Source organism: Clavelina lepadiformis, chromosome 4 (assembly GCF_947623445.1).
Source record: "Clavelina lepadiformis chromosome 4, kaClaLepa1.1, whole genome shotgun sequence".
Taxonomy (NCBI): domain Eukaryota; kingdom Metazoa; phylum Chordata; class Ascidiacea; order Aplousobranchia; family Clavelinidae; genus Clavelina; species Clavelina lepadiformis.
In genome coordinates this window covers 20279230-20306502 of record NC_135243.1, presented here as the reverse complement: position 1 = coordinate 20306502, position 27273 = coordinate 20279230, and the positions used below count along the sequence as shown (strand labels likewise).

General features: G+C 37.4%; 4 protein-coding genes across 9 annotated transcripts; 3 read left to right on the top strand and 1 right to left on the bottom strand.

Annotated features, from left to right (window-relative positions):
* The first annotated feature begins 8434 nt into the window (after positions 1–8434).
* LOC143451802 (uncharacterized) lies at positions 8435–12180 on the top strand. Its single transcript, XM_076952540.1, has one exon. It carries the CDS (start codon positions 8583–8585, stop codon positions 10821–10823), a length of 2241 nt encoding a protein of 746 aa, XP_076808655.1. The 5' UTR covers positions 8435–8582; the 3' UTR covers positions 10824–12180.
* Positions 12181–14666: 2486 nt separating this feature from the next.
* LOC143452548 (monocarboxylate transporter 5-like) lies at positions 14667–18750 on the top strand. Of its 6 annotated transcripts, none has more exons than XM_076953565.1 (9): positions 14667–14762; positions 14983–15222; positions 15387–15530; positions 16718–16912; positions 17304–17423; positions 17553–17751; positions 17924–18051; positions 18196–18424; positions 18592–18750. In XM_076953565.1, exons 4-9 carry the CDS (start codon positions 16865–16867, stop codon positions 18699–18701), a joined length of 834 nt encoding a protein of 277 aa, XP_076809680.1. In that variant the 5' UTR covers positions 14667–14762; positions 14983–15222; positions 15387–15530; positions 16718–16864; the 3' UTR covers positions 18702–18750. The 6 variants fall into 6 exon arrangements, with proteins under 6 accessions (XP_076809680.1, XP_076809684.1, XP_076809683.1 ...); XM_076953569.1 differs by having other exon boundaries at positions 14983–15226; positions 16718–16893; positions 17341–17423; XM_076953568.1 differs by having other exon boundaries at positions 14983–15226; positions 16718–16893; positions 17335–17423.
* Positions 18751–22474: 3724 nt separating this feature from the next.
* LOC143453026 (monocarboxylate transporter 7-like) lies at positions 22475–25959 on the top strand. The gene is made up of 8 exons (XM_076954178.1): positions 22475–22707; positions 22894–23040; positions 23339–23514; positions 23870–23989; positions 24580–24779; positions 24934–25075; positions 25230–25458; positions 25685–25959. The coding sequence occupies exons 1-8, from the start codon at positions 22521–22523 to the stop codon at positions 25792–25794; spliced, it is 1311 nt and encodes a 436-aa protein (XP_076810293.1). The 5' UTR covers positions 22475–22520; the 3' UTR covers positions 25795–25959.
* Positions 25896–26624, bottom strand: LOC143452547 (catechol O-methyltransferase-like). The gene has a single exon (XM_076953563.1). It carries the CDS (start codon positions 26622–26624, stop codon positions 25959–25961), a length of 666 nt encoding a protein of 221 aa, XP_076809678.1. The 3' UTR covers positions 25896–25958.
* Between the last annotated feature and the right edge of the window lie 649 nt (positions 26625–27273).

Genomic DNA, 27273 nt, shown 5'->3' with positions numbered 1-27273 from the left:
GATATCCTATGGCATTACCTTTGGCCCCTTGGGCGAGGCATTAACGACATTTGTTCCTGTTCAAGGGACTTGCTGAATAGAATTCTAAATTCGGGCAACGATATAAAAAAATAAAGAAAGTTGTGACAATCGGATCTTTTACAAAGTTTGGCTCGATCGCTAACCGGGGCTGGAGCGATGAGGAATCATCACCGGGAAGAAGTCGTGCAAAAGCGTGTTCAGTCCGAGAATAAAGATTATACCAAATACGTTTAAAGTTCCGGGTAAGATGTTCAAGTGTCGTTGACATCACCGCGTGGTGATAATACGCTTTAAGCTTTTGTGTAATAAAGATTGCTCTTGTCCCGAGGTCTTGGTAAACCATCCCAAATTTTGTCTCGCGCTGTACTGTACAACAATCCAAATACCTAATATAGCTATTAATATAATCGGAACTTCCACAGAGACAAACCCGCCGTTATAATCTGGCCCCTAGCGGTGTTGTGCAGATACTTTCCTCAGTGCAAGAAAACGATCATGGTAAGCTTACTATGGTCTATACAGGCCAATTAATTAGCATACTTGGACCAGGCCTAATTATGGAAGAGATACGACAAAATCATATAAATTGTAAGTACTGCTTTGATGTATTTAATGAAGCCGTTTCGAACTTAATCTGATGATGATGTTATCTTTTTGTTTATGTAAATTACACCCATGCCCATGTGGTAGGGTCGGTATCACCATAATGAGAGGAGGTCGTAGAGCACGTCGTGAAGTTGAAAACCTTTTATTGTAAGAAACGTACATTCGACACCTGGATGACACATTTACCATCTTTGAAAATCCACACCACGCCACTTCTTTCCAAAATCAACTAAACGAGCTTCATCCTAACAATAAATTTACCTTACAAAAGGGAAATCCAACGTCAACTGTTTTGGATACAGAAATTCGCACCGATACTTCCTTTGACGCAAGGTTATTTCGAAAAAAGATTAATATTGGGCTTCAGTGTTGTAATGACTCGAGTCACGTTTTTAAATTACTCGACTTTCGAGTCTCGGAAAGTAACTTTACGTAATTCATTAAAATCTTAGTTGTTAATTTATTGACTAACTGAATGACATGAATCACAGACATTTGATTTCGTTACGAACGATCGGATAAAGTATAGCCAACGACACGGCTTGATTTCACTTGCATTACATTTTAACTTGATTTGATCCAATTAGTAATTTGACTGGACTTGACTTAACTCAACTTCTCAAATGACTTGACTTGACTCGAGTCTTAGAAAAAATGACTGTGCTGTTCTAAAACTTTCACGGAGTAGCACCCACAAAATGGAAAATAGGTTTAATTTTTTGCTCATTTCACTGTGCCCGGTGTGTTTGCTCAAACAACTCATTACTCGAAACTAAAGTAAATAAGCTCAGCGAAATATTCTTGAGTAATGATAATCCCTGGCAAATGTTCGGAAGAACACTGGATTCATTTATTTCGTCACAAAAAAAACACTCAACATGACTCCCTCACCATTGTCACCTTAACCAAACCTCGTCACTCCATAAATTTATTTCGGCTGTTAATACCCGGGTTGCTAATGTTAAGGAACATTGCCCTCTACATGTTCCAATGGTGCAGTTGTTTCGTTGTTAGTGATATTTTGGTTTTAAGTTCGATATATTTAGGAACTATTTTGTAGGTTTGGTAGCAATGCTAACACGTGGCTTCCGAAGTCCTCTAGGTAACCGTGAGGTTTCATCAAAAGACTGACAACTAACTATCTGGCTGCAAATAACAAAATAGAAAGGTTTGTTTTTCTCATTGAGAAATGCTGCACTTCGAACCCTTTACTGTTCAAAATAATCGGGCAAGAAAGAAATAAAAACAACTTGAGTGCATTATACATAGCGTACAATGAGGACACAAACCAACTAGCAGTATGTTTAACAGGTAAAGTGGTGATGCAACATTATAAACAACCAACAGCTTCGCAATCTCATCCGTGTTTGTCTACCGCTCGACTGTCTGAGTTCTTTTTCTGATTGCAGCCCGTGTGCGATATCGCATTATTGTGACGTCATAATTGTTGCGCGGAGTGTCAATTCTAAAGTGACTGACGCAAACCGCCACCCTGGTCCCCCTTCAGATTTGGTCTGGTCGAGAAACGACATCGAAGTCAATCTGAAATGTAGTGGCGGTTGCGGCGAACCTGTAAATATCAGCTTGAAAACAGAATTAGGTTATTATTATTGCATTTTTGTGACGTTATCATTGTTGCGCGGAGTGATAACTCTACACTACAGCGATTGACGCCAACCGCCACAATCTTATAACACGCTTCTATTATAATTGCTGTATCGCATGTTTTAAGCCCTTGCGCTTTGCCACTTTTTTCTGCTCGTTAATTGTCCGTGAGTATGTTATGTTGTGCTATAACTACAACGGTTAACATCGTAACTTTCGCTCCGCACAGTTACTGGCTAATATACAAAATATACAGTACACAACAAAGGAACGCATTGAAAAGTTAACCCTAAAATACCGTATGTTACCAAACCCTTCAAATGCAAAATAATCAAAATTCTTAACAAGAAATTTAATCTCGACACCGTGCGCATCTTTGCCTCTTTTAAAGTAGGAAACTACTTTAATAGAAAATCCCTAGTGCCATACTGCCCACGTCACCTGTGTCCAAAGATGCAAACATGATGCCTTTTGTGCCCATGACACGTTGGCAGAAATACAAAGGAACACTTGAGATTAAAACTTTCTTACGCAAAATCAGCAGTAACTAAATATACAGAACAATGTATTGCGTGCAACAAAACTGAACATTTTGAGCTAATTTATTTGTTTAGAAAACCCGGCATGCGATGAGAAAAATTCGCTTGTTAAGATTCACGAAGACCGATGATTAAGTGTTCTTTATTTAAGAAACAAGAAATTTGAAATCAATGACTAAAGTTTTGTAAAATTTTGCTGGGTAAATACGTTTGTTAACTCGACTACTGTGTATTTAAGAGTTTTCAATTACTTAATTAGTTTAATAAAATGATTAGAAAATGGTAAAAATGTTTGTACTTTTGCAGTTATTTTGAGAATACAGAATTTTATTTTCACTTTGTTTCAATTTTTATGTTGCTAACTCATTTCGTCACTTGTTGATTAATAAAATGGATACCGCATGCTGCATGGTTGTCCCAGAGCGCGCACTTGGTTACAGTTAAGGCTAGGCTAAGGTTAGGCGTTTTCTAGGACAGGGTGGTAATAATGCGGCTGTTTGTCGAACAACTGCAGCGTGTCGGCTCAGTAGCCGAATGGTTCGAGCGTTAGCCTCGCAACAAATGTGGCTTGTTTAAGTTGTGTCTTCTGTTCGTTACCTCCTTACCAACTGGCGCTATGCAGACGTAGGGCCTTGGGCAAGGCATCAACGACACTTGCTACTATTTAGTGGACCTGATGGACAGTTTTAAATTCGGTCAATATTATCTAAAAATCAAATAAAGATGTGTGACTATCGGAACTTGCACAAAGATTAGCTCAGTAACTAGAGCTTGAGTGATGACGCTCATCACCAGATTTAACCCTATTTTACACACGAAAGGGCTTTTTAGTCCCCCTCTATAATTGCTATAGTTTTAAACAAAACTAGAGCACGCTTATAAGTCAAGAGTTCTTGACTTTTCCTAAATATTTTTCATGCATCTGTTGATTCATGATTTTATATGTCTTTGTTGAGAATAAATGTTTAAGTTATGGTTGTTTCCTTGTTAAGCCTATAATTTTGCAGAACTTTGTTCATTTCTGCATGACGTAATGGCTTTACTCTCTATGCGTTCTGCTGACGCCAAAGTATGAAATCTTCATTGCATTGTTCCATCAATGCAACGTATATGTCTAACATTTCAACCTGTTTTGCGTCACCTTTTGACCCAAAGCAGACCATCACCATGTCAGAACAAAGATTTTGTGCAAGTCTCGCCTATTTTTGTAAAATTTTGCAATTACAATTGGACAATTTTATTCTTTATAATTGTCAGTGATTTTGAGCTTCAATTCACCGAGTTAGATTTTGTGGGTCTAGCATGCAAATGAACAACCACAGGATGCCTTTTTGTACTTGACCTCAGCTACCCACATTATGACGTTTTCTGGTTGTGCACTTGTATACTAAATTCAATTTGGTTTGGTCAAATATCATCTCGCCAAGTTTTTGATATGAGTCTCACACACTTTGTTCCCTTTCTCAAGAGTAAAGCTGACAACAAAACCTTCAACTAAAATTTTACTTTTTACATTCTTCGCTTGTCACATTAGCAGTTATACTTATTATTGTAAGTTATTTTGTTGAATTGTGCTTTGAATAGTTTCATGCATATTTCAAATGATATGTTTGCATGTGAGAGTAGGGTAAGTCGGTTGAAGTATGACCATCAAGCAAACATTCTTCAATCGATTATGACATGCAACCTGCAGAAGTGTTGGTTATTGACAATATACAGTAGAAAAAAAATTGTTGGTAGCCATGCGGTTGATTAATGCTTTTATTCCTTTCTCTGCAGTAGTTCAACCAGTTCCGCGTCAAATTGTCGACATACTCAGCACGATACAGGTGACGTAATAAGAAAACCTGGTCACGCTTTACGCTTTATTTCTGTACTGCTACGCAAAGAGATAAAACATGCTAAACGTAATGCTTCTTTACTTTCGAGAGGAAGTTTATTTCAAGGTCATAAATAAATATTTTTCCAGAAAAAGTATATATAATTTAAAGTATGGAGCACGATATCCACTAAATTTGATTGGGGCAAAAACTTGAAATAAAAGTTGCCAGAATAGAAAGAAGTTCATACAAAGTCATGCAAGCTCATGTTTAACTTAAAGTTACAAAAAATGTAAATGCAAAAATTGTTAATTTTTTAATATGTAGTCTTTAAAGGGATTCATTAACATGACTGCCAAATTTCATAACTCAACATTAAGCAAAACATGTATTTAAGACGTTGCCATATAGCCCCCTCATGTGTATTTTCAGTGTTTTTAGCACTTGTGTAAAATTGGGCTAAGTCGTGCAAAACTTTCCTCCGTCCGAGGATAGAGATTATCATATCACACCAACCTAGTGGTGAAAGTGTAGTGCCTGCTGATACTACTTTCCTTTACAGACAGAACTTTAGTTAGCCTATCTGCACTCACAGACTATAGCCTACTGCAGTAGACTTATTGCAGCAGCAACCAACTTTATTTAATATCTGAATATAACCAACCTAGTAAAAGTGTAAAAGTAAAAGTGCCTGCTGATACTACTTTTCTTTGCATCAGAACTTTAGCCTATCTGCACTCTCAGACTATAGCCTACTGCAGTAGGTTTGTGAAATTTCTAAAATTATTTCAAACAGATCAGACCGAATACTAATTTTTTCGAATAATTCTATGCAACATATTGCATTTAGCAACATACTTAATTTAATACCTGAATATAGATATATATGTTATATTTGTTACTGCATTTTGTAGATTTTGTAATTCATTAAGCACTTGCAAAGTTTTTGGCTAGGACTAGCTAAACAAGATGTCAGAGTATGGTAGGTGTACACTCACTATTTTTTGGCCGAAACGGTAGGCTACTGGACCCAGGTACACCAGCAGCTATAGCCCAGAGTAGAATCAGTAAGTTCTATCTGCCAAAGATTTATGCCAGCAGTCAAAATAGTTTACTTAAGAAAATCTGTCAATTTTAATAAGATGAATGAATGTCAAAAATTAACAAACACCAAAATCCACCGATGTAAAAATTGCATTTTGCTTTCCGCCATAGATAGGCGGAAAGACCTTAGATTCCAGTCTGGACTAACGGCAGCCCGTATGGGGCCAGTCTATATTTCATGGCAAGATTCGCTGAGATCTCTGAGGTGTGCAGATGTGCTAACGCAAGTGTGCAACAACTGCCCAAATGTGTACTTATTCAGTCTTTCTCTTGTGCATTTCTAGGCTAACACTTGTAACGCTTTCGCAGTGTTAGCCTACTTCTGACCAATTTATCCTTGCAAAGTGTTGTGGTGATTAGACTCGCCTACCACTTGATAATATTTAGATAATTGTGTTCGACTATCACCTCAATAGTAATTTCTGATGGTCCAGTGTACATAGTCAGCTGCGTAGACTTTTCGTTTGTGGTCTCTTCTTAAGTTGTAAAGTCTCGCTCTGATGGATGTCACAAACACAAAGTTGCAGCACAGAATTATTTATCAATCGAACAAATTTGTATGGAAAACTAACTTTAGACTTTTGAGTGGTTATTTATTTGGCTCCCAAATTATGGCCTATGGCCAGGAAAACGAACTGAAGTTAAAAAAGCTTCAAGTTCAGTTCAGATTTTACAAAATTTCAATTTACCAGTTCTACTCCTGTCTACGTTTAAAAAGAGTGCACACTTTTACTCCAATTTGGGTTTAGGTTTTGCAAACCTACTTGTATATGACTCACTCTGGGTAATCTAATACTAATCTGATCTAATCCTAATCGAGGTAATTCGCTCAACATAACTACCTTGTACTGACACATAGTGTTCAAATTAGAGTATCCAAGCGAATACTTTTTTAATGTCTTCAACTACACTGCTTGTGTAACACTTTGTTAGGTGAAGTAATTTTATTAGGTATCGGTATTTTTTACTTTACGACCTTCTAATTTTTTAAAATATGTGTAGTACAGTGGAACCCTGGTTAATGACCATCCTGTTATCACGACCACTTCAACACAACACGGAATATCATTGCAATGACATTTTGTTTCGCCAACACAACCACTACGGTATCTAGACCACAACCGCAATAAAGTTGGCACGAAACCAATGATTGAACCCCGCCAAACATGACCATTAATCCATAATTACAGAAAAATTTGCATACTTTTTAACTCAAAGTTGTTGAATCATAATTAATCAATTGCTGCTATATGCCGTAAACATCTAAAATTGTCTTTTAGCGATTTCTTGCGTGGCTGCACACAGGTTAGTACGTGGGCTGCATGGCATACGCAAATTGCAAAGAAATCAGTTCAATATTTTACAATACTTTCTATTGTTTTGAAACGTATGAAACTATATTATATGAAACATGTAAAAATATATGAAACTGTTTCTGAACTAAAAAGCTACTGCCCATCCTCTCCCTGCCTCACAGTACGAAATTTCAACAGTTGCGTTAAAACAAACATCTATTAGAGAGTTCTTTAAGCATAGTAGAAAGCGATTAATCACTTATCGCATTTATTAGATGTATGTCACAACAACGCCTGCGGTTATGCATTAAATGCATATTCTGCATGTCACAAATACAACAGGACCACAAAAAACGCGCTTCAAAATCAAACTCTAGTCTAGATTATACAGGCAACACAGTCTGGTGTGCAATAGTGATGTCATAATTCAAGACCACTCCACTATGGTCCCGACCCGAGAGTAGTCGAATTAACCAGGTTCTACTGTATTTATAAGTAAGTAAAGTTACTACTCTTAATAAGTGGGAGCAAAAGCATGAGGGACGAGCTCAAAAACAACTTAACTTAAGTCAAAGAAGAGTTGAGATAAAGTAAAAATGATATTTAGTAGGCTATTATGCAAATGTTACTAAACATATGTTGCAAAAATGTAAATTTGGCAATCATTATGACTTGAGTAGTGGCAGTTGAAAGCTTGTATTTGAATCAAGTATATAGAAGTAGAACAAATAAATAGAAACAACAAATAGAAGTGTGGCCGACAAGAAATAAGTATATACAGTCAAAATTTACAATGAATTCTATTAACTTAAGGTTTAAGTGCAGAAAACGAATATATTGCGTCAGTGAATTCTAGAACCCAAGTTGCACTTGCTGTAATTGTGCATTAATGAAGGTATTAGCAACAGCTTTCTGAGCTCCACCTTTACTGTTGCGCTAGCCTAGTTCGGTACCGGTAATTGCTGAAAAAGTCCTTAACTAGTGCATATTACTTTTTGCTGTGACATTTCAATGCAGAAAATATCTATTAACTGCAACTTATAATTTCTCTAATAACTGCTTAACCACTGTAAACATATTATTTAAAAGTTCTTTTTTTTATATACTTCCGGACAACTAGGACTTTGGATTAAAGGTCAACTTGGACTTGCCCACCACTTTAAAAATTATATTACAAACAACTTAAATTTAACACACATGCAATTGAAATCAGGTTTAAAAGCAAAAACAAAACATTGAATAAACATGATTGTATTTTATGATATGCTCATAATTTGTAACAAGTATATGGACACAACTTGGCAGATCCACAATCTTGTTTATGTTTTAGAGAGTGGTATAAACTAGATTGCAATAATATGTATATAAAATGTTATAGTTCAGGAATTAACGGCCTCTGCGACAGTATTTTTGCTACTTAAATTTATGTTTTGCAGTGCGCATTGCATATTATGATGTTTTATAGAAGCCTTATGGTTTAGCACCAGCCTGCATACATTACCAAAGTTTTTCTTTCAGATATTCTGGGCAAATATTTGGATGGATGTAATAGTTTCAGTATAACCTAGTTTTGTTTTTGAGTGTTTGCAAATATGCCTCGGCGTAGAACCAAGAGACAGTCGACCACCTCACAAGCTGCTCCGAAGAGAAAGTCAAAACGTTTGTCTCGTGATTCTCCTGACCTTGAAGATGATTTTGTTTTGGGTGAGCAGCAAGCACCGGAAATTGAAACTATTGAAGAAAAGGATGCGGAGGTCCTTTTAAATGAAGAAGAATTGCTGGAGGACAAGAGAGAAGTTTTTCTGGAATCGCTATTGCAGGAAAGTAAAGAACCCATTGTTGAAGATGTAGAATTAAAGGGAATGGAAAATGCTTACTGTTCAGACGAACCTGAGGTTGATTACCAAGAAGATGAGGAAAAATTTGATCAACCGGGAGAAGAATATGAAAATGATGTTCTGGAAAAAGACGATATTGACCAACAGGAAGAGAATCTTGAAAACAATCAATTGGAGAATGAGCATGAGCATGAAGAAGAGGAAGAAGAAGGCCAACTTCAAGATGATGAATATGATGGCGGCGAGAACGTTGAAGAGACGATAGATGAGCAGGAATACGAAGATGGAGAAGGTTTTGAAGAAAACGGAGAAATTCCTGAAAGCCGTGATGGAACTCCTGAAGTTGATAAAGAGGATTTTGAGTTTAACAATTCCATGGATGCTGAGCAACCTCAGAGCGCTGAAGAATTTGATGCAAGAAGTGAGCAAAGTCTGGACGAAGGAAGTGAATATTTTTATGAGCAGGAAAATGAGGAACTAGCTGGTGAAGAATCAACAAGGCGGGTCCGAGCAATCTCCCCTATCATTTTTGATAGAACTGACACGACGACAGATGATGAAGAGGGTGAGGAAGAAGCAGGAGACGATGAAATCTCACCGCCAGGTGAATCCGATGTTGTTATTCCCAAAAAAGAAATCATCCTCCCCCCTGTGGAGATTCGTGCTGAGCGACGAGAAAGACATGCAAAGATGTTGAAGTATCTTTTTCGAGAAGCCCATTTCTATCTTATAAAAAGCAACAATTATGAGAACGTATCCCTGGCGAAAGCCAAAGGAGTTTGGTCTACTCCTCCAAGTAATGAAGCCAAAATAAACCGATCGTTTAGAGAAGCACGAAATGTTATCCTCATCTTTTCCATCAAAGAGAGTGGAGCTTTCCAGGGATTTGCACGTGTGGCTAGCAAAGCAAAGCACGACCTTTCACCTGTCCACTGGGTCCTTCCCCCAGGTTTAACAGCTCATGCATTAGGTGGTGTTTTCAAGCTCGACTGGCTTTGCCGTCGTGAGCTTTCATTTGCCAAAACCAGTGATATTTATAACCCCTTTAACGGAAACAAGCAGGTGAAGATAGGTAGGGACGGCCAGGAAGTTGAACCAAATGCCGGAAAAATGCTCTGTCTTGAGTTTCCTCATGATGATAAGATCAACTTAGAAGCTGTCATACAACATGTCAGGAAGCAGCAGAAAGCATCCGGTGGTCCACCAAAATACAGACCCCCTCAGCCCGTTGAAGATAGGAAACCTGGACCTCCGAGAAATAGGCGGCCTGTTCAGAAATTTCCATCCAATGTCGAACCATACAGGAAGAATTCCCAGCCCAGACCTAGAGAAAGACCAACATTCAGCAGTCGTGGAAACCTTCCGACCAAGACCTTTAGAAATTCAAGAGCTGAACGACCAAGGGCGGAGTACTCCTCTTCACGACGTGATGCAAGACCTGTGTCGAATGGTGGCTATTATCATTCCGACAGCTATCAGCATGGAAACAGCAGCATGCCACCACCGAGACCGGCCCCGAATGTCTACCCATCTGATCCATACACACCGTACAACCAGTATGCACACTATCCAGTTTATCAAGATGCTTATCCACCCATCCAGACGCCCAACCAACCATCCTCTACCATTGTATCAGCTGACAAGTATGGTTCAGATAAATATGACAAATACGATAAGTATAATAAATATGATAAGTACAGTTCATCTAGTGGTCGTGTCTCATCTCGCATCACTGGCTCTTCCGGAAGCAGCCGGTCGTACGATAGTGGATCTTTCTCGAAGCGTATTTACGACTCCAGATCGCATGCTGCAGCATGTGATGACTTTGTACGAAGGGTGGCAAGTGGCAGGAGCTCAGTTTCATCATCAGTCTCATCCAGTCGCAGCAACAGGATCCCAAATGATTCCTACTCGAGACCTGGTCATCGTTCTTCCCGTGGAAGCGACAGAGGAAGGGAGGGGAGCCGTTACAGTCGTCACAGCAGCAGGCGTTGAATATGGCCTCGTGACATTTGTCACGACTCCGTGAACAACATTGACAACAATCGAACTTGTACTGTGTATGTACAGTTATAAACGACTTCTCACTCAGAACAAGGGAGCATTGAGTGGCGATTACAAACGTATGGAGATTGCCTTGAGCAAGATGTGTAATTTCGAGTGGCTTTCGCAATGCATTTGCATCACAATGCAAATAAAAGCAAAGCGGGCAACGAACTATAAAAAAGAACAATCTTAAATTGATCATGTAAAATATCACATAACATCTAAATGGTGTTTACAACCAGGAACCCTTTCTTGTAGAATTGATCAATTTTGCAACTTGCCAGTAGAATTTTTTTAACACATAAAATAACGGCATTAATCTCTTTACTATATATACAGGTTGCATACAAAGGTGATTTAAAGTCGCAGTGTAATATTTTCAGAGTGGTTCATGCAATTAATGTAATTACATTCTCCTGAAAAATTGGTGTATTGCTGTTTTTGTCTCAACTCGAAGTTTTGCTGTTAGTTAAAAGTCTAGATACAACGTTGGAAATTAGATATATTAGCACTGTCAGTAACTGTAATACTAGCACCAAGTCTGGCAATGATGCTTGATTTTATTTTACTTTATTCGCTTTCTTCGAATTACTGCCATGATGTATTTTCTTTTAAATTGGTGATCTCCATCGCCATCATGACAAGTTCTTGCACAATGTTTATGTTCATAAGATCAATTAGTGGGTATGGCTTACAATAGTCCGTATAAAACCTTCATACCTCCATTGTGAAACTTCAAAACATGTTGGTTGATTAACTGTTTCATTTTTATAATCATGCTAAAGATAAACTTATAGCCCCATTATACTGTTGAAGAAGTTTATATTTAATTTTTATACCATCTTTTTAGGAATGCCAAGGCAACTACAGTACAGTACAGCAGTGAGATAGAAACTGCAATTCAATTGTTATTGAAAAAGGAAACCGCAAGTCGCAAAAACTGTATTGTACTTGCTTGCTTTGGTACAAGAATTGCTCAAAAACTGTGCACACCTGAAAGTACCAAATGTTTTTTTCGTAAAGCTCCAAAGAACAATTTGAGACGTTAAACTGAATTTGATGTTTTTTCTGGACACCTCAACTGAAATCAGAAGGCCGGATTTTGTTTGCAAGGCATGCAGAACTTGTAATTGGCGTATAGTATAGCGTCTTTTAAAGACCGTACATGTTAAGATAAGTGTGATTGCACCAATCTGTAGCAATGGCTATGATCAAGAAATTCATTTTGTTCTTGTGTATAAATGAGAACTTTTTGTGCGTTTCAGTACAATGTAGATTTAATAAAACTGTGTGAAGCAGATATGAATTCCATGCATCATTGCACAAAATGCCATTTATTAAAAGACATGACCTCAGCGGTATAGCTGTGAACGATCAGTTTATTGAAATTTTACATCTGTTGAATTTGAATACAGCATTCAGTTGTTGGTAAAAACTAAAAACCGCTTTGACAAAGTACAGTACATAATTTGAATAAACTTAATTTGCTCCTTTTAGTTTGCATGAAGTCAGGAAATACTGTTGTAAAATTTTTTTTGGAATTTTCCATTTTCGGTCAAGACAACGTTTTCCGATTCCTAAATGATTCTGGGGTTAACGTTTTCTTGCGTAGTTGAGTAGTTCTACAAAAATGCAAAAGTGTCCCTAGCAAGATAAATCCCAACCAATTTTACCGTCGCGTATCAATACTCAGGATAATTTATGACGCTGAGTATGCGACAGAAGAGGAGACAAGACAGAAAGCATTGAAATTAAAATCAGAACTAAAAAAATGAGCTATTTACCAATCAAGTCTACGTGTATTCGCTATTTTTACATTAAAAATCTTCGCAAATAAGATTAATTTTAGATTTCTACAGATTACGTAGATGTTGTTTGTGCCGGAGTTATTAAAATATGGTACCCGCACTTTGGTGATTTCACCGTAAGTAGGTCACGCAGCCTGTTGGGTCAGATAGCCGGTTAGGTTTCGAGAATGAATTTGCTAAAAATTGAGTTCAACTAAGAAGCTGTAAAAAATATCTTTTAACACACGATATTTTCTGGTGAAATAGGCCCTAGTGGCAGACCACAGCCAAAGAAAAAATATCGATAAAAGTTTTTATTTTACAGTGCTTTGAATCCTACGCATTGGTTTTTTTTGAAACCTTACAATTACATGGTCAGCGTAGCATGAGACGTGAAATGTGTAAACGTTACTGTGGTATCTCCCGCTCGTTCCACGTGTGATTTTGCCTTGCATGTTTAAAGCAAGGTTTAAAATAAAGACTAGCTGGTAAATATGAACGAAACTTCTTTAATTACATGCGCCGCAGATACCACGCTATGACAACTTAGCAAGCTATAACGGACAAAAGTAAACAATCACGATCACCAAGTGAACAATCACGCGTGAACTAAGATAGGAGTTGTGGGTTGGAATCGTTATTGGCCAAACTAGTTGGAAACAGCAAGTATAGAAATAACAAAGATGGGCGTGCAATTTGATCCCATTAACCGTGGCATTCTGCTTGCTAAACCACATCACTGCAATCATTGGTAAATCTTGTGTGTGGAGGATATGCACTTTCTACTATGGATTATATTGCCTAAACCCAGTCTGTAACTGCAAGTACATCAGCAGTCGCCAGCCTATACACAAATTAACGTTTTCGTACACTTTGGCCAACAACGACCCAACCCACCACTTCACTCTCTGTTAACGAATAATAATCGCCCGTGATTACGCGTTTTTATCCCACTTGGCCTATCCCAGAGGTCGGCAACCTGCGGCTCCGGAGCCGCATGCGGCTCTTTCAGCCCTCTGCTCTGGCTCCCGTGACTTACTTACTTACTTATTACTTAAAAAATGAACAACGCTCACGCCTAACAGATGAGAGCTTGCAGTCCCAGATGAAATTCAAAGTGTCATCTTATCAAGCTAATGTAGATGTGCTGTGCAGTGAAATTCAGAAGCAAATATCGCATTAGCTGGGTGGAATAAATGATTATTTGAAAGTGTTGTGTTTAATAGTCGGGTTTTGTTTGTTGAAATTACAGAATATTCGCATGTACAAAGCAAAAATTTTAAGAAATTCTGCATGAAGTGTAGGCTATAATTACCTTTTGTTTTAGTGGCCAACTCGACAGTTACATGTTATGGCTCCGAAAAGGTCTTAATTTAAATAAACTTGGGAACATTGGCTCTTTTAATGCTAAAGGTTGCCGACCTCTGGCCTATCCATTAGTGCCAGTACCTTACAAACTCTCACGCATTTCACGTCGCATGCTTCACTGACCACATATCGAGACGTCATAACGAACACGTCAAGTGGGTAGGAATGAAATACGCTGCAAAATGTGAGCTAGGCAACATTTTCGAATACTTTTTCTTTGTGATGTAAAGAAAGTCATGTGCTAGTTACATGAGCATAATCGTTACGATCCGATGCCCAGTACGTTTACAATTTAGAGAAAGAGTCAAAGTGGTTTGACAATTTCCATTGTTAAGTATAGGCGATCGAAAAACTCTTGCCACCCAGGCTAACTCGGAAAGGATCTTTTCAACTGAATAAAATTTTCACAATTTGATGCCTAAAACGCGTGCAATAGTAAAAGATTGAAAACGGTGCGACGATTCCTTTTGTTAAGTAGTAGTTGGCGATAGTAAAGTTTGCCTCCAAAGACAAAAGGACGACGTCAGTCCAAAAACGGTCTATTTACCATCTCGTCTATTTACAATCTCCTTTATTTACCATCTCGTTTCTGCTGGATAGATTACTACTAATACGTAACACAATACGTGATGAGATGGAAAAAGCGGTTTACTTTTCTTCATCGGTGGGAACTGTGCCTATGTTGAGCAGTAGGCCTATATTGCGTTATCATCAGTGTGAAGGGTATTGCAACGTAAGTGACACCCGCGGTTAGAATTTTGATTATATGGAGCTCAATACAGTAAATATGAACTTGATTGCGTGCGTTTCCTTATGGATTCTGTTTTTATCTTTGCTTAGGTTGGTTTAGTCTGAATTTAGCACTGAAAAACCGTCCAAGGCTAAGGCTATCTACTTTTGCTGCAACAAAATAGCTTCACTAAATCACACGCAAACTTTCGTCAATGTTGCAGGAGATTTGTAAAATTTGTCGTTGAAGTTATACTGGCATTCAAGGAATGCGATGCACTTGCAGCAAACAGATACGGCAAGATGGTGTCTCCTGCTTTATTCCTTGACAATAGCGGCGATACGAGCAAGTATTAGCAAGTGTATGTCGATATTTTACTTGCCTTTGATCAACGAATATGACATAGGTTATGCCCAGGTTTCACAAGTACTTGGCTCTTTCTACATAGGCTACGGAGTTGCTGGCAAGTATGCTGCATTTCTATTGTTTAATATTTATACTTAAACGTTTGCTCACTAATTACAATATCAAAAACTGGTAATTATTGTAAAGTACATTACGGTACATATGTAAAAAGTCTGTCAACGTTTTAAACATGCCATGTTTGAACCTGATTTGTCACTATAGGTCTGTTTTCGTCTGCAATTTTAAAACGCTTGGGCTACAGAAGGTGCATCATCCTTTGTGCGCTGCTCATTTGCTTTTCTACTGCTCTGGTGTGGTTCGACGGTCCATTCTGGCGAGTAGTTTTATGCTATGGCTTCATACCAGGTAACTAATAGCTTAGTTTATACTGGTCTGAAAGTTTTATATTGTTTAGCCCAGCGGTTTCAAAACTGAGTTTCGCGAAACCTAGGGTTCCATAAGATAGTACCAAGGGTAGCACCAAACAGATACGAGAACAATATAACGGCAAACATTTAAGTTACTGTATTAGTAGAAATGTAGGTATACACTAAATAAAATTTATTAAAGTTTTTCAAGTCTAGCAGACAGTTGATGTTTCTTAAAAAATATAAAGGCATCGGCTTTGTGACTCTTTCCTGTTCATTGGCGCGTGTTAGTAACAACTGGCTTGATTTTTCGTCCCCACCGCGCTTTTGACGAAAAATAAAACGAGTGATTGATTGATCTTCAGTTTCTCGAGCGTGTGTAGAATCTAATTAGATGTGATATTGCAGTAGAATACGTGAAGTTGACAAAGTTTTTTTATTTCGTAAAATTTAATGGAATCTGTCACAGGTCTGCATGCCAACAAAAATGTAAAATAGATGAATCAATATTGCAAATACTGTTTAGTCTACATATTTCTTTTAATTACATCATGTCGAAAATACAATTCGTTTGCTAAAAGTTTTCATGTGTTATGACGGATTTCATAACTGATCTTGAAGCGAGGATTATGCAGCGAAAATTGTTTGAAAACCACTGGTTTGTACAACGGTTTGCCAACTGCTATAGTGCTATTATACCGTCCTGTCAAACAACATGATTAGGAATTTTTGTAGTTGCGCTAGTAATTGTAGCTGAAGCTAAATGTAGTTTATGCTACACAGGTATTACCATAAAAGCCGCATACGTCTAACTTTTTGCTATCTATATCAGCTTGATATTGAGCAACCTATTTTCATAACAGTCTTAAACCCTTTAATCAAACGTTGTTTGACTTCACTGCATGGGTGTGCATACGAGCTAAAGTTGTGTCAAACTTAACATATCAGTGTTGTTTATCAAACGGGAATTTTGAGGTAAAATTGTAATTCGGTCTGGCCAGTTAAATTTTGATACCACCATCTATAAGTAAATTGATTAACTTTTAGGCCTAATAGATCTTACAAAAACCTTGTAACGTCGTTACGTGAGTCACGTTAGTTTTACTACTGAACTTATAAGATTTAAACGTGAAACTTAACTTGTAAGTTGATTTTCCATTCTTCAAAAAGGAATTCTCTGTTCAGGTTTCTGCTTCTGCGTGCAATTTGTAGCGACATTTTCGGCCACAGCAAAAGCCTTCAGTCATAACGTCCAAGTAGGCACGCAAGCTTTAATGCTTGGTTTTAGCGTTGGTTCACTGGCAGGATGTCCACTTTTCCCGATTTTCATTGATGCCTATCGTTAGAATGGAGCCATACTTGTGCGTTCTGTATTGTACGGTACATAAAATTTATAGCCATGTGTTCTGTGTATACATAGATGTTTTGCATTTCGGTTTAGATTTTTATGCTCATATTTGATCTTAAGATTATGTCCTGATATGGTCTGACATACATTGTAGTTGTTGATTCAAATTTAAAAAATCTTATTTTAGCCTACACACGTAAGTTTTGTAGTTTGTGCGCAAGACGAAGACATGTAAAATGTAATAACAGTGTTGCACGAAAATATATATATTCAATCAACTGCTTTGTTGAACATGTAATCATGTAGTAGGCCCAAGTCATGAACTACTGTATAGTTGATATAGTCATGAATCTCGACTGTAGACTATAATTGCATTGTATGAAAAACGGTATTTACTGTAATTATACATTATTTTCATGGCAGATAATATCTGGAATCATTTTAAATGGCGTAGTTTTAGGCGGTTTAATGAGACCCGAATATCCTCCTGTCACTTCAAACATAAAATCCGTCAAACGTACAACCAACGTTTCAGATCATGAGGTAGCCTATACCTACTTCATTCTTATAAAGATGTTCATTGAGTACTGTTTAGTAGTATTTAGTTGGTTACGAGCTTCTAAAGATTTACAGTTTACACCGAAGCAAAATCTTTATTCATGTGAATTTTAGGTTGTGCTATGCGCAGAAAATCCGTCATCGGAAGAAGTAGTGACGAGAAGTCAACCAAGATGTCTCAGTCTTTTCGTGAAGCAATTTGATTTGCAACTTTTCAAAAGACCAACATTTTACCTGTTGGTGCTCACATTTACTTTTCATTCAGTCACTTTTCACTCAGCATTGTCTTTCTTAGCGCCGTACGGTGCCGTGGGTAAGCATTTTTTTGTTCAAAATTTTCCAATAAAACACTAAGATCGCTAAGCACAAAATCTATGTTTTGGGTAAAATAGCTCCGAAAAATCTTAAGGAGAAATTGCAATCCTACATTTTTAAGTACGTTACAACGTCTTTTCTGAATGAGCATGATTTTACCTGTGTTTTAGATGTTGGAATGAGCGAACTCGAAGCTTCTTTTCTGCCAACAGCGGTCGCAGCTGGAGAAATCATTTCCAAAATATTGTACGGTTGCTTTTTTGAAAAAATTCCGAAATCAAAACAGCTTTATTTCATGGTAAAGTTTTATCTTCAAGTGTAACTGCCAATAAAACTGTCATTCATAGCGCCTTTGCGAAGGTAACACCAGATAGACGTGTGATGTTATTTTGATTTGATGCTACTAAGGTTGTGTAAACTTTAACTTTAATTTCCGAAATAGATCAGCCAACTAACACTGGTCTCCGCGATATTCTTCATTCTTCCATTTACGAGTGGTTATGTCGTCACTATCCTATTATCGGTTACAATTGGTTTATTTGGAGGTGGGGTAGACGGAGCCATTGATGGATTCATAGTTCATTGGTTCGGCGATCAACTTGCTGCCGCTGTGTACGGTTACACCAATGCGATTAGCTTCGTCGTTAACACTGGTTCGTCGATTTTGATCGGTGAGTTTTACTGGGCCAGATCAGCTTTACAATAATGCAATAGAGACAGGCTTTTTAGAATGTCGACCAACGCTTTGTATGCAAAATTATCAGATTTAAGCATATCTCGATGTATAAACTCTTTACTATATCACCGTAGCTTATAGTTCACAATGTCATTTATATAGGCACACTTGTTGATTTCACTAAGAAGCTCTCAAGTGCTTTCTACGTCGGAAGCGTTAGTTATCTCTTGGCTGCAATTACGCTGTTTATTAAGCAGAAGTTCTGGAACTAAACCAAACAGTTGTTTCTTGGTCACGGAATAAAAAACAAAAATTACGACAGTAATTGTATTTTGATGATAAATAATTATTTATAAGTTATACACATTGATAATTATAATCAATGTGTAATAATTAATGAAAAAGCACTATATGGATTTTATAATTGCCGCGCATATTGTCGTGCAATTATTTGCAACAGATAATTAACATACAGTACACCCAACCAATGAAAAAACGATTGTTCAATTACATCTGCAACATCCTTATGATATTCAAGCTCCGACATATAATTTTTGCTTTCAAATTTCGGATTGCTTCTCCCATATAATCAATGTAATCCGGACTTCCTGGAAACACAACATTGTCAGTAATAATCACGCTCCGTGGTTTGAGCAAGCCTTCTTTTCTTTGTACAAGTTAACATCGGAGTTGTAAAATTTTTTAGCGGGATCCACAAACATCAAGCCGAAACGCGAAACTTGTATCGATCAAAAATTTAGAATACAGTTAATTCTCGACCGTCATCAATGGGTTCATGTGGATTTGGGTTTTACCAGCGGTGTGAATATTTTCTTTGGTGCTATGCAACACCTGATCCTGGACTTACCTTACGAAGAAGCGACAATCTTCTGGCAGTAATCTTCCACAAAGAATAGAAAAAGAGTAAAATAGACCATGTGTAAATATTCAAGTATTGAAAAGATGGAAAAGTTATAGTTTATGTTTATAATATTCAAGCCATTTTGAACATATTTCGGTGATGATATTATTCTCTTAGAAAAGTTTTGATAGCGTTTTATCTTTTGTGTGATATAGGTTTTTAATGTAGGCAACGGCCAGAGTCGTGGGCTAACCGATTCATCACACTAAGTCGCAAATCAAATCTTTTGGAAGAAGTTGTAATAAATTGACTCGCGACCTTGAGATTATGGGACTCAAAATGACTAAAGTCAAGTCATTTGGCAACCAAACTCCGAATCATGTCAATAGATATCTGAAAACGTGCCATACGGATTCAGAAGTACTTATTCTGTCGATAAGAAACGTTAAGAAGTTTTAAAAGACCGCTTCGTTTTGCTGCACCATGCGCGTTCGTGGACTAAAACTTCATCTTTAATTAAAGTTTGATGTGTTGGACGAAAGAATGAAAAACTTGCTTTGACTTAATGCCGAAACCTACATTCAAAAATAAATTGACTTAAATCGAGTCTTTTGTACAATTTCTTATTGCAAGGGCCTCGAGTCAAGTCAAGACTTTCCCAAAGTAATTCGAGAAAATCTCGGGTCGAGACACTGACTCAAGTCATTATCAAGTCACGACTTCGGTAACTGCGGTCTCAGAATTAGAATGATCAAAAATATTCTTAATAAAAATTAGTTTACAAAAATTTTAGTTTCTTTAATTACATTTTAAAATTCTGGATTTTAACTGAGATTCAGGGATAAATAAGCTTTGAAATCTCCTGTAGGCTAGCTCCGGTGTCATAAAAATCACGGTAAAACACAAACTATATTCTTCGGTCAAATAGGATAGAAAGAATATATGCAAAAAGTTTAGTAAAGACTTTTGAGGTGAAATATATGCTGGAGTTTTGGCACATTTAAGTCAATCTAAACACGAACTTTCAGCTCATATGAGTCTGTCACACTCTACAGTAAGAAATACTGCCGAAGTCGCTGCTTAATGTTGCTCATCGAACGACTCAGAATACGAAGGTCGCAAATGGCGTAAGCACGTAGTTGCTTGCTTAAAACTCATTTTTTGTGTAGTTTTTCTGGTATCAATGACGTTGTAGAATGTAGATGGTCACATCTGCTACGCGCATAGAAAATATTAATAACGATATAACCATACAAATAATAAAAATATAAATTTGAATCATAATGAAATCTCATATAGTTCATTTTAATTTCATCATTCGTGAGGTGGCTACTAAATGGCATGGGTTATTCAAGGGCCTGTAGTACCATTTTGAGCAGTTTTAAAACGGCACCACGGCGATTGTGACGAAGGTCGCATGTACGCAAGACGTCACTATAGAAAAAGTATCAATGGTTCCGGTCCAGTGCGCACGTGACCTTAATTTGTGATGGTTTTTTGTTGTTATGGCGTTTGCTGAGTGTAGGAGTGTAGGTTCAGGCTAAAGTTGACGTTTTGTGTTGGTTCAAAGTTAAGGCTTTTTGGCTGATTTTTTGGAAAAATACAAGGAAAAAAGTTGAAGCATTTGGTGTGAGAATTCCAGATACGAGAATTTGTTCAAAATACTGCATTAAGTCCTTTTGTCCTACATCTCGGCGGATACAAAAACTCAGCGAGGTGACCGGGCTTGTTTAGAAGCAAATTCAAATTGAAAAATGGTACTTTGCATTGTTTAAGATAGGGCTTCGGATGGGCCTACAGCCCCTCAAGCACGGAATAAAAGCAACTGTAGTTTGAAACGGGAACTTGATTAGAACTGTACATAATCTAAGATAGCAAAAAAAGCAACAAAACCAAACATCATTTCAAAGCAACCGGTTTCCGCGCTCGGTTTTCCAATCAACACGTCATAGGTGCGGTATTGTCTGTTTAATTGCATTGCATGATGCGGTTGCCTCAGCCATTACATGCTTACATCATAGGCCAGTCACAGTACCGTATATAAGGCCGTAGCCAAGGTTAATTTTTTCCGAAGCAAATATTTTAAGAATTCACCTGCAGTTAGGCATATTTTTGCATGCAGTTGAGCTCTAAAAATGTTTTGTGACATAATTTCAGAACCTTTACTGAGGCCTCATTTTCTGCAATGTAGCTACAAACAAAGGTATACCATTGATTGACATGAGCATAATCGGAAACATGCAGTGCAGCTGTTCAGTATTGCTCAAAATACCTCTCCGGATAAGCCCGATTTCTATAGATTCAATCGGTTATAGCTGAACATGAGCACTGCGAATGAACAAGGGTGTACGCGCTGCGCAGATAATAGTTACAGCTCGGGTTCAACAGCGGTTGTAGTTAAGGTCATGTCACGTCACGTCAAGGGAAAATGCTTGAAGTGAGGGGCAAGTCCAGAAACAAGTTGATTTTAAATCAAAAGAGGTTGTTAGCTAGTACGCCTCAGAAAACCTTCCTCAATAATATGTAGCGGTCAACCGAGACTGAGCTCAGTGAGCTGTATCCAAGCATCTATCTTCACGAGCATGAATACGCTAACGGATAGTGAAGTTAGGCTAAATTAACGCTAGATATTCCTATGCATTTAAGTACGCTTTAACCATTGTTATTTCTTGTAACCCTCGCGAAACGCTCTGTTTATACTTAATCTAAATATTAACGTCTTGTATATGACGCTATGACGTAGAATTTTTCACCTCCTATGTTGTAACTAGTGTCAAAACTGTTTCTGCGCCTCATTCTTGGCAATAATAGCGAGTACATTTTTTGAAACATTCTTTTTGCCTTACACATAAAGACAGCTTGTTTTTAGACCTGCATCAGTTTTGGTCAAGCGTTTATCACTTAAAATGGCCTGAGCGTTTACCATCTAAAAATGATTTCTCACAACTCGAACCCCATTTGGTTTATTTTGTCTGTCTTCCAAATATTTCATGGATGATCTTGTCGTCTCTGTGGGTTTATCGTTAGATATGTTATTGCCATAGACTTCAAGCTTGCTGTGATCTAGGGCTAGCCTAAATTCAACATTGTTCATCTAACCAACTAGTTCAGGTTCAGTGCCCTTGGGCGTTGCCATGGCAAGCCAGCACCACTGAAAACACGCTGTCTTATCTTGCAGGAAAACTTTAAGGTTATTTCTATAAGGATACACGTATATACAAAAAATGCGATGTGTTCACGTCAAACAGAAACAGCGAGATGGTATCTCCTGCTTTATTCCTTGGCAATAGCGGCGATACGAGCGAGTGTCGGCAGGTGTATGTCCATATTTTACTTGCCTTTGATGAACGAATATGACATAGGCTATGCACAGGTTTCACAAGTACTTGGTTCTTTCTATATAGGCTACGGAGTTGCTGGCGAGTACACTTCCAATGTTTATATTTCTGAAGTTGATCTTAAATTTTGTTATATAAAAATGTTTTTTTTTGTGTGCAATTCGATCGAACACCACGTGCAAAACAAAAGCCGCGGTTTGAATAAATAGTTAAAAATTTATCATCCTCAAGGAGAGAACGTCTTTAATTCTATCCGAATTTTACTAGGTTTGTTTTCGTCTACAATTTTGAAGCGCCTTGGCCACAAGAGATGCATTATCTTCTGTGCTTTGCTAATTTGCTTTTCAACTGCTCTGGTGTGGTTCGATGGTCCATTCTGGCGTGTGGTTTTATGCTATGGTTTCATACCAGGTGGTATACCGGTTGTTACACCGAAGGTTTATATTTTTGGTTTAGTCTTGTGTTTATTATTGTTTACTACTAGTACTATATCAAACACTATGGAGAAATCTTACTTAAAGATTAAAAAGTTTAGTTATTTTTAGCTTTGTAACCTGGCGGAGACGTGTGGCAAATTAATTTAAATCGTAAATAATCGTAAAATCGTAAAATAAAGTAAATCAGTAATAAAGTCAGTAAATAAAGTAAATCGTAAGCGAAAGTTGCTGCTTTCGACGTCAACCTTCTTCAAAGATGGATTTTTCTGTAGGTTTCTGCTTCTGTGTGCAAATCGTAGCTACGTTTTCCGCCGCTACGAAAGCCTTCAGTCATCACGTTCATATCGGCACGCAAGCCATAATGCTCGGCTACAGCGTTGGTTCACTGGCAGGATGCCCACTTTTCCAGATACTGATTGATGTTTATCGTTGGAACGGAGCTATACTGGTGCGTTCTGTATGTTGTATATATAGAGTTAAAATTACAATCCTTCGTTGAAATTAGTTTCAAGGTAATAAAGCGATTTTCTTTGCATTTCAACTGAATATTTACTTTTTGAAATACTTTTTACTTTTTTACTTTTTGCGTTTCATCAGAATATGGTGTATTCTGCATTGTAGGCCTAGTTCTTATTTGACTAACATTTTTGTTGTAACGTTGCATACAGTTTGGGCTACTTATATATAATTTGGAATAAAATTGAACAAATATTTGTTGTAGTTATGCATGTTGTTTAACTGTATAGACTATAGTTGTATTGAAAAACGGTATTTACTGTAATTATATATTATTTTCATGGCAGATAATATCTGGAACCATATTAAATGGCGTAGTTTTAGGCGGTTTAATGAGACCCGAATATCCTCCTGTCACTTCAGACTTAAAAGAAGTCAGCCGTGCAACCAACGTCACAGATCATGAGGTGCTCAGTGCAGTCAAGCATTTATCCGTAATATGTTTAAGGAAATACTGTACCAAGATTTAGCATGATAATATTACAAATGTATTACTGTAGCCTCTGTAAATCTTAAGCTTTTTATGAAACGACTTAAAGCTTCAACACTTAAAGCACCACCGATCATTTATAGTCTATCATGACCACGTTTAAAAAATTATTTTTACTGTTGTCTTGCATACGTTTTAACAAATCATATGAACGAAAAAGGCCATGGTGAATATACAACAACATAAAAATATAATTCGTGTGTTTTGAACCAATTTCAGTTGTTTTATTTGACAATAACTTCTGCGCTTGGAGTGTTTTGTCATCAACTACTTCAAGGTTAAACTATGCGTTATATTGTACTGTAGTGATGGCTGCTAGAATTGCTAAGTTTTCTCATGCAGAAAAATTACTATTCTTTCATAACGTTTCGCTCTGCTCCGTATAGCGAAGTGAGTTAGAGCTAGACCGATGGGCTTGCAATAATGCGCACCGTGTTCGATACCCAATGGCGCTACAATTGTACTGCCCTTGGCATTGTAAGCAAAACTTTTTCCCGGAAATTTTAGAGCGTAGATTTTACCGAAAATCCGTCATCTGAAGAAGTAATGACGAGAAGTCAACCAAGATGTCTCAGTCTTTTCGTGAAGCAATTTGATTTGCAACTTTTCAAAAGACCAACATTTACCTGTTGGTGCTCACATACACATTCCATTCCGTCACTTTTTACTCCACATTGTCATTTTAGCGCCGTACGGTGGCGTGGGTAAGGAATTTGTTCAAAATTTTTTCGAGTGTACAGAATCTTTCAAACTGAAATCTCAAAGATGAACATAAATTGCTCAAGATTATTTTAAAGCGAATTTGTTTTGTTTGCGTATTTTTTTAAGCACTTTCAAGATTCTTTTCGGGGTAACTTGAATTTACTTGTTTCTAGATGTTGGAATGAGCAAACTCGAAGCTTCTTTTCTGCCAACAGCGGTCGCAGCTGGAGAAATTATTTCCAAAATATTGTACGGTTGCTTTTTTGAACAAATTCCGAAATCAAAACAACTTTATTTCATGGTAAAGAAAAACATTTAGAAACCTTTACAGATAAAAATAATAGCCTAAATCGTTTTGCGAAGGTTACTTTAAAGTACAGTCGGAGTTAAGTTTTGCAGTAGGCATTTTACGTAAACTGTCGCATCAAATTTGAAATACTGAACGTAAATTTCAGATCAGCCAATTAACTTTGATCTCTGTGATATTCTTCATTTTTCCTTTCACGAGTGGTTATGTCGTCACAATCCTATTATCAGTTTTAATTGGTTTATTTGGTGGTGGTGTTGATGGTACCATTAACGGATTCATAGTCCACTGGTTTGGCGATCAACTAGCTCCAGCTGTGTACGGTTACACAACTGCGATCAGTTTTGTCGTTAACACCTGTTCGTCGATTTTGATTGGTGAGTTTGACTGGGTCAGATCAACTTTACAATAATGCAGTAGGGGAACTATACGTTTTTCCTAAAATAAGACCTACCAGAAATGTAAATTTTGGGAAAAGGTTTAGCTTAGGCTTCCCAGAAACTTTGGCTTTAACCTACAAGGAATCAGTTTATCAGTTTTAATTGAAGTCACAGTAAAGCACCCGACTGCGTTATGGTTAATACCCACTTTATGTATGTATAGGTGCGCTGGTTGATCTCACCAAGAAGTTATCAAATGCTTTCTACATCGGAAGCGTTACTTATCTCTTGGCTGCAATTACGCTGTTTATTAAGCAGAAGTTCTGGGAATAAATCAAATGACAAAACTGCTTTTCTGTTCATAAGTAACTAAAAGGCGACTCTCGTGCTTGGACGATGCTGAATTGCACAAATTGGAGTAGAATCAAAGTTCACAAGATATTATGATTTTTTTATTGTCGTGCACTTATTCGCAACATATAAATAATACGGAGCACTTAACCGATATAAATTGATTTTTCAATTGCATCTACAACGTCTTTATGATATTCAAGCTCCGACATATAATTGGTATTTTCAAATTTCGGATTATTTCTCACGTAATCGATGTAATCCGGACTTCCTGGGTACACGACATTGTCAGCAACAATCACGCTCCCTTTTTTCAGCAGGCCTTCTTTTTCCAGCAAAATGACATCGGGTTTGTAAAGATCTTTTTCATGATCCACAAACACCAAGTCGAAGTGAGACACCCCCATTCCTTTGAACTGTGGAATCATTTCTTGACTAGCACCAATTAGCATCTGGATTTTGTCATCCATGCCGGCGGTATGAATGATTTCTTTGGCGACAGCCGCATGTTCCGGATTGAACTCCACCGTAAAGAAGCGAGAATTTTCAGGCAGATTTCTTGCAATTCTCAACGCGCTATACCCGCAAAAAGTCCCCAATTCGAGAACGGTCGTTGGGTTAGCTTCAAGCACGAGGTCATCTAGAATTTTGCCCTTTACATCGCCAACGTTCATTCCAGACTCTACCGTGTAACAGTAATTGTCTATGGTCGCGATCATATTCGATGCATCTCCCGGCTCAACGGTCTTTTTAACGTGTTCTAAAAGTCTTCGATGAAATCCTTCAGCGGACACTTGTCTGGGTTTCGGCATTTTTCTCCAAAGCGAATTGTTTGAAGTCAGAACTATAGGCTTATGCAGTGTCCACAAACAATCAACAATATACACGACTATTTAAAGGCAGTTTCTATAACAAATAATAAATAGATAAATACGTATAGGCCTACTAGTCTTGACTTACACGCTAATAGAGATTTCAGTTGATTAAGAACCAAAAGAAGTATCACATGAAAATATAACAGTAGCGTGTTTTTACAGAATCGGAGCTCGTAACAGTCATTGCATTTCGCAAACTGCCAACCACTGAATTATATAAATTGTTCGAAATAAGGGTGATACTCTCACATAAGCTTAGAAACGTTTAAGTCAGAGATTGACTTTTTGCTAGAAATGCATTCGACAATTTCTGCAGGGCTTCACAGGTTGCGGCTGTAGCCAGTTATTGCCTTAATTTCAACTAATCTGCTCAGTTTATATCGATATGCATGTATATATAACTGCGATACGTCATAACGTGGATGACAAAACAAAGTTGTGTAGCCTATCGAACTAACTCACCAGATGTAAACAATGTTAGTCAAATTCATTGGATTGATAAAGATTCCACGGTTATTTGTATAAGCATGGCTTAAGATTATCCAGCAACCTGTAATACCGTACTTGCTAATATGTTATTGTATGG

What these genes read in the sequence shown, in the direction of transcription:
- LOC143451802 (XM_076952540.1), top strand. Translation starts at nt 8,583, where the DNA reads ATGCCTCGGCGTAGAACCAAGAGACAGTCGACCACCTCACAAGCTGCT.
- LOC143452548 (XM_076953565.1), top strand. Translation starts at nt 16,865, where the DNA reads ATGCCTATCGTTAGAATGGAGCCATACTTGTGCGTTCTGTATTGTACG. An exon ending in TGTGCGTTCTGTATTGTACG is followed by an intron (nt 16,913 to 17,303) that starts GTACATAAAATT and finishes TTTTCATGGCAG; the next exon opens with ATAATATCTGGAATCATTTT. An exon ending in CAAAACAGCTTTATTTCATG is followed by an intron (nt 18,052 to 18,195) that starts GTAAAGTTTTAT and finishes TTTCCGAAATAG; the next exon opens with ATCAGCCAACTAACACTGGT.
- LOC143453026 (XM_076954178.1), top strand. Translation starts at nt 22,521, where the DNA reads ATGTGTTCACGTCAAACAGAAACAGCGAGATGGTATCTCCTGCTTTAT. An exon ending in CTATATAGGCTACGGAGTTG is followed by an intron (nt 22,708 to 22,893) that starts CTGGCGAGTACA and finishes TCCGAATTTTAC; the next exon opens with TAGGTTTGTTTTCGTCTACA. An exon ending in CAAAACAACTTTATTTCATG is followed by an intron (nt 25,076 to 25,229) that starts GTAAAGAAAAAC and finishes CGTAAATTTCAG; the next exon opens with ATCAGCCAATTAACTTTGAT.
- LOC143452547 (XM_076953563.1), bottom strand. Translation starts at nt 26,624, where the DNA reads ATGCCGAAACCCAGACAAGTGTCCGCTGAAGGATTTCATCGAAGACTT.